The sequence below is a fragment of the Lingula anatina genome, chromosome 3, assembly GCF_051362555.1.
Source record: "Lingula anatina isolate TDL-2025a chromosome 3, LinAna3.0, whole genome shotgun sequence".
Taxonomy (NCBI): domain Eukaryota; kingdom Metazoa; phylum Brachiopoda; class Lingulata; order Lingulida; family Lingulidae; genus Lingula; species Lingula anatina.
In genome coordinates, this window is record NC_141769.1 from 978,341 (window position 1) to 989,096 (window position 10,756).

The 10,756-nt window shown below is 37.3% G+C and overlaps 1 protein-coding gene across 1 annotated transcript; it reads left to right on the forward strand.

Annotated features, from left to right (window-relative positions):
- Positions 1–5,627: 5,627 nt before the first annotated feature.
- On the forward strand, positions 5,628–7,132 carry LOC147762767 (ectin-like). Its single transcript, XM_087008043.1, has 3 exons — positions 5,628–5,795; positions 6,091–6,279; positions 6,993–7,132. The coding sequence occupies exons 1-3, from the start codon at positions 5,636–5,638 to the stop codon at positions 7,103–7,105; spliced, it is 462 nt and encodes a 153-aa protein (XP_086864169.1). The 5' UTR covers positions 5,628–5,635; the 3' UTR covers positions 7,106–7,132.
- Positions 7,133–10,756: the final 3,624 nt, after the last annotated feature.

Consider the following 10,756-nt stretch of genomic DNA (forward strand, 5'->3'; position numbering starts at 1 on the left):
GTTGGGATTACTTCACTGAAGAACAAAATGTACGAATGTCATTTTTTAGCGATTGCTTAATCGCCTATTTACCAAAACTATCTGCAGGTAGAAAACACCAATGGAAAAACTAAAATATACTAACTTTCTGTTTTCGTTATTCTATAGGTTGATTTTTTTGTGTGCTCACCTTTGTTAAAAGCTTTCCAAACCAGTGACCTATAGTTTGTCTCAAATTTTGATTAAGAAACTTGCTTTCACTTGATTGTGCACTTGATCCAAGTGGTTCTCGCAACGACATTGATAACAAGATCTCGTTTATTCTCGTTTCAGCGAGTATTCATTACCCCTACGCTCCGGTTGCTAAATATCCCTACTATCCGCAGTATCAAGTCGCTGATCATGGGCACGACCAAGATCAGGACAATATGCAGGGCCCGAACTAAGACGCTCGTCGGCGGCCTCCAACTGATAACAATTTTGACATCATTTCAAACATTATTTGCTTCTCAAACCAATCCGACTTTGACAGAGCTAAAATAGAAAAAATGAGAAGTAAAAAGTGAAAAAAAAAAGAAATTAAAGTTCAACTGACACGATTATTGTACGCCATCACGATATTAAGGCAATTAAATTCAGTGAACAGTAGTCACTGCTTTTACTTTTATAAAATATGGCTAAAGTGCATTAAAATCAAAGTACGTTACTATCGTTTAAAAATTTAGACACCTTTTGAAATATATTTTTCCGCTCCCTTCCACCTCTGAAAATATAAAATTGAAAATGGAAATTGTTTAAGAACAAGTAATTAAACAATTTTGTAGTATGTCAATTTATGTAATGATATCAGACAACTTGAGAAGATATGAAATAAAAAGGCAGCAACAACTAACTAAGGTGTTTTCCATTTCTTGCAATGTCAGTGTGACACGGTATGTTGCTTAATGTGTCTGTCGTTAACATCAAATACCTCGTTGCGTACGACTCGCATAAAAAGACATTTAGTTCAAAATAATAAGTTTAAAATGTTATTTTTGAAGCTTGCTTACTCTTCCAAATTAAACAGATTCCTTTAAAGTATCTTAACCTCTGGAATTCAGCGTTCAGGCCCTGTCCACGAGATTTTATTTTCTAATAGGAGAAACACGTTGATGTCCACAAAATAAAAATTTTATAGGTTCTTTGGGGCACATCTGGCACACCCGAACATTACAAAAAAAGGAGTTCACATAGTTCCGAAAGTCCATCTGTATTTTCCATGCCTCCCTCACACTCACTCTCTCTTTATCTCTGTTCGTGGAACGGGGGGGGGGGGGGGGGGTTGTACCTAGAGATCGAACCACATGTTTCTGGAAAATGACGGCTCATTCACGGTTTGGATAGTCGAGGGAATATGATCAGAATTTAATGTCGGTGCTGTATGGATGAAAAACATTAGAATTAATATCAAATGAACTTACTTCTTTGGCAGTATTGTAAATAAAAGTGAGCTTTATGTAGTCGATGTATCATCTTAATAACAGATAGCAAGACGTCTGATACATTTGTGATATCTCAGCGACCAAATATTATCAACCAGGCTGACTTATGCGTATCTTGCTGTTTAATGTTATAATACTGTACTGTAACTAACATGAATTGTTTAGCTTTATTCAAAATGTACTTTTTGGAGGCATTAGGCATTATGATGAGTTAAAAAAATGAAAAAAATCACATCGAACCAAGGTGCTCTCTATTTTTGTGATATCAGTGTGACACGGTATGTTGCTTAATGTGTCTGTCTTTAACATCAAATACCTCCTTGCAAACGACTCGCATGAAAAAAGACATTTAGTTCAAATTAATAAATTTAAAATGTCCTTTTTAAGTTGGTGCAATACAGAATATTTACCTTGCTTTCTCTTCCAAATTAAACAGATTCCTTTAAAGTACTTTAACCTCTTTAATTCAGCGTTCCATAAAGGACAGAAACAAGTTGATATCAACAAAATAAAAATTTTATAGGTTCTTCGGGGCACATCCTGCACACCGAAACATTATAAAGAAAGAAGTTCCCATAGTTTCGAAAGTTCATTTTGCCTTACCATATCTCTCCCTGTAGGCCTATGTGGGACGGAAGGGGGGGAGAGGGGGTGGGTCCTGAGAGGTCAAACCATATCTTTTGGGCAACGATGGCCCATACACGGTTTGGATAATTGGGGGAACATGATCAGATTTTAACGTTGCTGCTGTATGCATGAAATACATTATAATTAATATCAAATGAACTTACTTTATAATATTTCTAAAATACTGCCTATATCCGTTAAATAAAGAGATCAAATATTGTACTTTCTTCTCCGTTTTCTGAGGTTTCATAATATCCTTGTTTAATTATTGGGTTTGAACGTGTGTTATTAGATCACTTATTGTAAGTTGAAATATGTCTTATTGTTTAAAGATATTCTGCATATGATCTAAATCTACCATACGTATCCTGCAAAGTTAATACCTTTCCCAATTCAGGTCTTAAAAAAGATAAAACCGATCAAATAAAAGTACCTACCGTTTCCCTGTGTAGAAAGAAATGGCGTTCCAAATGCTTGACCAGTCATTTAGAACTAAAGCATTAAACTAGAAGCTGCATTCTGGCGTGAAAAAAGAGCTCCTTAAAAGTACAAGAACGTATGTCAAAACCAGTTAATACTGGTCAACGATCTCGAGATCATATCATGTCATTAAGTAGACATACACAGCTGGAGTTATCATGTTTTCCACCTGCTCATGAAGGATGACTTATCACATGGGTTTAAATAGCTATAAATGTAAGGTTTGAATTGAAAGTCAGGATAGCAAAATGCTGCCAGTCATAAATCTTGCTAGGCAGCATTTTTATGTTCAATAAATATTTGAATGCACAAAAATACAAATGATAAAAAACTCTTAATATGGGATAATTATGTACAGATGTTTCTTAAGCATAAAATGAATTATCAGATCTACGTTGTCAAGTATTAAGTAAGAGATTGGTATAGTCTTAGATTCTGCAATATCAGATATGATATAATAATGATTGTTTTCATTTTTCGCTCTGCGCTGTTCACATTCATTATCTGAAACTCCACTGATAAATTAAAAACAAATATAAAAGAAATAAAATTCCAACAAAGGCATACATTGATCAAAATACCGAGATCAAATCTACGTTGCAACAAAGGGTACAGACCAATGGTACAGATTTCAATGGCTGCCACCTCGAGGAATGGAGTCGTCAACTCAGCCTCCCAAGCGAGATCCTGACTTATAATTGCAATCAAGCGGTCTAGTTCCTGTTTTCAGTCTTATGCATATGGCGATTTTGGTTTCAACTCAGCCTCCCAAACGAGATCCTGACTTATAATTGCAATCAAGCGGTCTAGTTCCTGTTTTCAGTCTTATGACGATTTTGGTTTCAAGCGGCTCTGGATACGGTCTCATACTTTAAAATTAGGGGCAATTTTTAGAGCGAAAATAAACACATTGCATCACATTTTAAGGGTAATTGCCAAGACGCAAGGTGTCTGGGGTGCCGGTGTTCAGTATTTAAATAGGAGACACTCCAAACTGTAACTCGCAGCTGTTTAAGGATTCAGCAAGGGGCAACCATGAAGTTCGTTGGCGTTAAAAGGATTTGGTATCGTTTTTATCTTTGGTTCCATTACAACATTGTTTAATTTTGCTTAGCACTTGGAATTTTAGAACGAAAAGAATGAAGCAGTGCTATTTCTTCAATCTACATGCAGTATTAAAATGTTGTAAAGCTTTGATATTTCAGTGTAATGTCTGTCAAGTGATAAAAGACAAGAATGCTGCATTTATGCAGTAGTGAGATTTTCCCGACTTTTTGGGAGACAAAAATATCATTTTTGAGAACGATGCACGTGACCCCTAAGGCCCCACGCCATATTTTCTGATCCTCTTCACCGAATACAGTCTCATCTCTGTTTCCATCAATGACATCTTCCCTCTGGGGTTCAAAATTTTCAAGGGTCGGATCATGCACAAGCATTACAAAGTCGCAACAACTGCCGAGACGGTTCCGTTGCTGCCATACCAGTGAGAACAGGGGGCGTAACAGATGCCCATAACATGGGGTCTCTGTAAATGGTTCAGAAAATCGCCGTAGACCATCGAAGATGAGGCAGAGCTTGAATTGAAATGATTGCGCAAAAAAAAAAACACAAGGTTTCAGTTCGGTCTGCAAAAATAAAGGGGCCATTTTACTTTACAGGCAGTTGACGGTACTCTCTTACAGTGATATTTTTCACCAGTTATTTACTGGTATTTATCTGATTTATTCTGTGCATATTTCTGCACTGTGTACAAAGGACGACACCACCCATGTAAACTCTGACAGAAATTCAGCCTCAACGACAGAACACTGGAGAAAGAAGTCCAAAGAAAAATAAATCCAGGATCGGTAGCATTTACAATGCACAAAGACACATTTATTCAAAGACAACCTCCTCAAAAGTCTGAGAAGAAAAGTGCTCCATGCATGTGTATTGCCGGTTGTCATCTCTGGTTCAGTGACATGGGCAATGAATGCAAACATGGGAAAAACACAAGTAGCACTGAGAAAGATGGAAAGAAATATGTTGAACACCAGGGTTAGAGATAGGAAGACCACTTAGTGGATAAAAGAACAGAAGTATGTGCTGCTTACAATTATGACAGATGGACAATAAGGCTGACAGAATGGACACCAAGATATGGTCATAAGAAACCAGGGAAGCCTCGTAAGTGATGGAGGGATGGATTAGATGAGTATTAAAAAAATCAAACTGGACAAACTGGACGAAGCATGCTGAGACCTGTGTCCAAAGGTGGAACACGTTAGGTTCTTAATGGTGATATGATGATTACTAACATTATTTTTATTTGTTTGCGGTTTAACCAACCAGATAAAACATAAACTACAAATGTATTCGATCTTTTTAGTGTAGAGGGGAGAGAGCTCGTTCCATTGTAAATGTGCGCGACCTAAACTAAAACAGAAAGATGGTTCTAAATGTAGATTGGCAAGTTGTTCATGCATATATCTGAGGTAAAGATGGTGCAAGGAAAAGATCGTCGTCTGATGGAAAATTTCTCATTGCGACTCCACGTTGCATCCCCGACCCCTCTCCCCTCAAGTCGATATGTGAACACTCGGGGTTACCTGAAGACGGCTGGGGCATCTGTGATGTCATTAGCGACATTTTTGTGGGTTCGTCAGGCCAAAAAAAAAAAACGTGAACCAACGACCTCAAAGACTGTCACCATGGCAACGGCCAGTGACCTGACGGACCTGCCCGTCTCGGATGTTATAAATGTGGAGCTTCTACTCGCTGGCCGCATCTCTTCGGGGGTTTCACCATCAGATGATGAAGACAAGTTGCATCGGTTTGCTTCTACTGGGCCTCTGGGCGTATTCGGCAGGTAAACTGATGGCTTTAACTTTATCAATATTTCAAGTGATATGTACAACATGCTCATTTACTTACAGTTCCAATCACTTTGTTCTCCTTTTTTTCATTCCATTAGGCGTGTTGATTAAATCTTCTATTTTTCTCTTCAATATTCAGCCCACAGCGTGGTCAATGCGCCCACGTACACCGCCTGGATCGCTGAGTGGGGCGAATGGGGTAATTACAGCATGTGCACGGCAAGCTGTGGCGGAGGAATCAAGATGCGAACAAGAGAGTGCGTTTTGAAGAAGATCCACTACCATTATTTCTATAATGTTGGTACCAAACCCTCTTGCTGTGCCGGAGCGTCTGTTGAGGTGGAACCATGTAATACCCACATGTGTGTCAGTAAGTGTGCTCGTTTTTGTTTTCAGATTTTCATTGAAGTGGGAATTTCAAAATCTGAAACTTTCCACAAAATATAAGCTTACAAGTAACAAGACTGGTATTCTTTTTTAAAAAAATAATTCAGGTTTCCAGAACAAGTTCCATTTGGAATATTTCCACACGCGCACAGCCGTCTCATTTACAGCATTTCCCCTCTCAAAACATTCAATGACTTTGTTTGAAGTGGCTGTGAAATGTTTTCAGTAAAATGTCCTCAGCTTGGAGCAAACTTACACTAAATATTCCATCTTTTCAGTCATTGGCGGATGGTCCCCTTGGTCAATCAACACTGGCTGCTGTAACGGGCTGAAGATCAGACACCGTAGTTGTACCAACCCTACCCCGGTCAACTCACCAGAATGTACCGGGCCTGCAGTGGACAGTGTTATGTGTGGACCAGAGGACAAAGAGATCTGTGTGGGCTGCCCGAGAGACTGTCCCAGACGTAAGTAAAATGGTTCCATAGGGGTTGTGTAATAAGCTTGTGCTCACTAGCTCAGCAGGGACTCTCGCTGAATACAACCAAATTAATGCACTAACACGCCTTTTCTTGTTCCCAGCGTACTCTTGGATGGTCAGTACTATACCGTATACAGGACATGGTACAGACATGCTGGACAATATAGGGTAGTTTCCACTGACCTCTGCTTCTCAATGAACTAGAATTTGTCAAAATATAATATCTTAGTTGTAAAAGATGGACTGTAAGGAACAATCAAAATGATTGCCATGTCTTCAATTTCTCTAAGTGGTTAGTTATTTCAGTTCAACATCAGAACTTGCTTTGTATTGCTTCGGGTTTCTTTCAATTCGGGGTTAGTTTCATTGGAACATCTCAATTCCAAGTAATAACAACTTTACTTTAGAACAAAACGTGCAAATATCATTTCTTACTCGTCTATTTACCAAAACTATTTGCAGGTAGAAAACACCAGTGGAAAAACTAAAATATACTCATTTTCTGTTTTCGCTATTCTATAGGTTGATTTTTTGTGTGCTCACCTATAGCTAACCTTTGTTAAAAGCTTTTCAAACCAGTGGCCTATAGTTTGTCTCAAATTTTGATTAAGAAACTTGCTTTCACTTGATTGTGCACTTGATCCAAGCGGTTCACAAGCAACCACATTGATAACAAGATCTCGTTTATTCTCATTTCAGCGAGTATTCATTACCCCTACGCTCCGGTTGCTAAATATCCCTACTATCCGCAGTATCAAGTCGCTGATCATGGGCACGACCAAGATCAGGACGCTATGCAGGGCCCGAATTAAGACGCTCGTTGCTCCTGCCTTACCGTCGGCGGCCTCCATGTGATAACAATTTTGACATCATTTCAAACATTATTTGCTTCTCAAACCAATCCGACTTCTACAGAGTAAATAAAGAAAAAAATGAGAAGTAAAAAATGAAAAAAATTTGAGTTCAACTGACACGATTATTGTGCGCCGTCACGATATTAAGGCAATTAAATTCAGTGAACAGTAGTCACTGCTTTTACCTTTATAAAATATGGTTAAAGTGCATTCAAATCAAAGTACGTTACTATCGTTTAAAAGTTTAGACATCTTTTGAAATATATTTTTTTCGCTCCCTTCCACCTCTGAAAATATACAATTGAAAAGGAAATTGTTTAAGAAAAAGTAATTAAACAATTTTGTAGTATGTCAATTTATGTAATAATATCAGACAACTTGAGAAGATATGAAATAAAAAGGCAGCAAGGACTAAATAAGTTGTTTTCCATTTCTTGCAATGTCAGTGTGACACGATATGTTGCTTAATGTGTCTGGCGTTAACATCATATACCTCGTTGCGAACGACTCGCATGAAAAAGACATTTAGTTCAAAATAATAAGTTTAAAATGTTATTTTTGAAGCTGGTGTAATACAGATAATTTACCTTGCTTACTCTTCCAAATTAAACAGACTCCTTTAAAGTACCTTAACTTCTGGAATTCAGCGTTCAGGCCCTGTCCACGAGATTTTATTTTCTAATAGGAGAAACACGTTGATGTCCACAAAATGAAAATTTTATAGGTTCTTTGGGGCACATCTGGCACACCCGAACATTACAAAAAAAGGAGTTCACATAGTTCCGAAAGTCCATCTGTATTTTCCATGCCTCCCTCACACTCCCACTCTCTCTCTCTCTCTCTCTCTCTCTCTCTGTTCGTGGAACGGGGGGGGGGGGTGTACCTAGAGATCGAACCATATGTTTCTGGAAAATGACGGCTCATTCACGGTTTGGATAATCGAGGAAATATGATCAGAATTTAATGTCGGTGCTCTATGGATGAAAAACATTATAATAAATATCAAATGAACTTACTTCTATGGCAGTATTGTAAATAACAGTGAGCTTTATGTAGTCGATGTATCATCTTAATAATAGATAGCAAGACGTCTGATACATTTGTGATATCTCAGCGACCAAATATTATCAACCAGGCTGACTGATGCGTATCTTGCAGTTTAATGTTATGATACTGTACTGTAACTAACACGAATTGTTTGGCTTTATTTAAAAGATACTTTTTGGAGGCATAAGGCATTATGATGAGTTAAAAAATGAAAAAAAATCACATCTAACCAAGATGTTCTCTATTTTTGTGATGTCAGTGTGACACGGTATGTTGCTTAATGTGTCTGTCGTTAACATGAAATACCTCCTTGCAAACGACTCGCATGAAAAAAGACATATAGTTCAAAATAATAAATTTAAAATGTCCTTTTTAAGTTGGTGCAATACAGAATATTTACCTTGCTTTCTCTTCCAAATTAAACAGATACCTTTAAAGTACTTTAACCTCTTGAATTCAGCGTTCCATAAAGGCCAGAAACAAGTTGATGTCCACAAAATAAAAATTTTATAGGTTCTTTGGGGCACATCATGCACACCGATACATTATAAAGAAAGAAGTTTCCATAGTTTCGAAAGTTCATTTTTCCTTACCATATCTCTCCCTGTATGTGGGACGGAAGGGGGGGGGGGGGAGAGGGGAGGGGGGGGGTTCTGAGAGGCCAAACCATATCTTTTGGGCAACGGTTTGGATAATTGGGGGAACATGATCAGATTTTAACGTTGGTGCTGTAAGGATGAAATACATTATAATAAATATCAAATGAACTTTCTTCCATGGCTTTATAATATTTCTAAAATACTGTCTATATACGTTAAATAAAGATATCAAATATCGTACTTCCTTCTCCGTTTTCTGCGGTTTCGTAATATCCTTGTTTAATTATTGGGTTTGAACGTGTGTTATTAGATCACTTATTGTAAGTTGAAATATGTCTTATTGTTTAAAGATATTCTGCATATGATCTAAATCTACCATACGTATCCTGCAAAGCTAATACCTTTCCCAATTCAGGTCTTAAAAAAGATAAAACCGCTCAAATAAAAGTACCTACCTTTTCCCTGTGTAGAAAGAAATGGCGTTCCAAATGCTTGACCAGTCATTTAGAACTAAAGCATTAAACTAGAAGCTGCATTCTGGCGTGTAAAACCCGAATAGAGCTCCTTAAAAGTACAAGAACGTATGTCAAAACCAGTTAATACTGGTCAACGATCTCGTGATCATATCATGCCATTAAGTAGACATACAAAGCTGGAGTTATCATGTTTTCCACCTGCTCATGAAGGATGACTCACATGGGTTTAAAAAGATATAAATGTAAAGTTTGAATTGAAAGTCAGGATGGCAAAATGCTGCCAGTCATAAATCTTGCCAGGCAGCATGATTTTTATGTTCATTAAATATTTGAATGTACAAAAATACAAATGATAAAAAACTCTTAATGTGGGATAATTATGTACAGGTGTTTCTTAAGAATAAAATGAATTATCAGATCTACGTTGTCAAGTATTAAGTAAGAGATTGGTATAGTCTTAGATTCTGCAATATCAGATATGATATAATAATGATTGTTTTTATTTTTCGCTCTGCGCTGTTTACATACATTATCTAAAACTCCATAGATTAATTAAAAACAAATATAAAAGTAATAAAATTCCAATAAAGACATACATTGATCAACATACCGAGATCAAATCTACGTTGCAACAAAGGGTACAGACCAATGGTACAGATTTCAATGGCTGCCACCTCGAGGAATGGAGCCGTCAACTCAGCCTCCCAAGCGAGATCCTGACTTATAATTGCAATCAAGCGGTCTAGTTCCTGTTTTCAGTCTTATTACGATTTTGGTTTCAAGCGGCTCTGGATACGGTCTCATACTTTAAAGTTAGGGGTAATTTTTAGAGCGAAAATAAACACATTACATCACATTTTAAGGGTAATTGCCATGACGCAAGGTGTCTGGGGTGCCGGTGTTCAGTATTTAAATACGAGACACTCCAAACTGTAACACGCAGCTGTTTAAGGATTCAGCAAGGGGCAACCATGAAGTTCGTTGACGTTAAAAGGATTTGGTATCGTTTTTATCTTTGGTTTCATTATAACATTGTTTAATTTTGCTTAGCACTTGGAATTTTAGAACGAAAAGAATGAAGCAGTGCTATTTCTTCAATCAACATGCAGTATTAAAATGTTATAAAGCTATATATTTCAATGTAATGTCTGCCAAGTGATAAAAGACAGGAATGCTGCATTTCTGCAGTAGTGAGATTTTCCCGACTTTTTGGGAGACAAAAATTTCATTTTTGAGAACGATGCAGGTAACTCCTAGGGCCCCACGCCACGTTATAAACTGGTATTTATCTGATTTATTCTTTGCATATTTCTGTACTGTGTACAAAGGACGACACCACCCATGTAAACTCTAGTAGACTGTAGGGACTGTCCATTTATGTTTACGTCAAATTATGTAATTCTGAAAGAAGACCTAGGACAATACACATTGAAGAGACAACAGCTAACACAGCATATTATTTTCACTCTATTTTTTCAAGATTTATC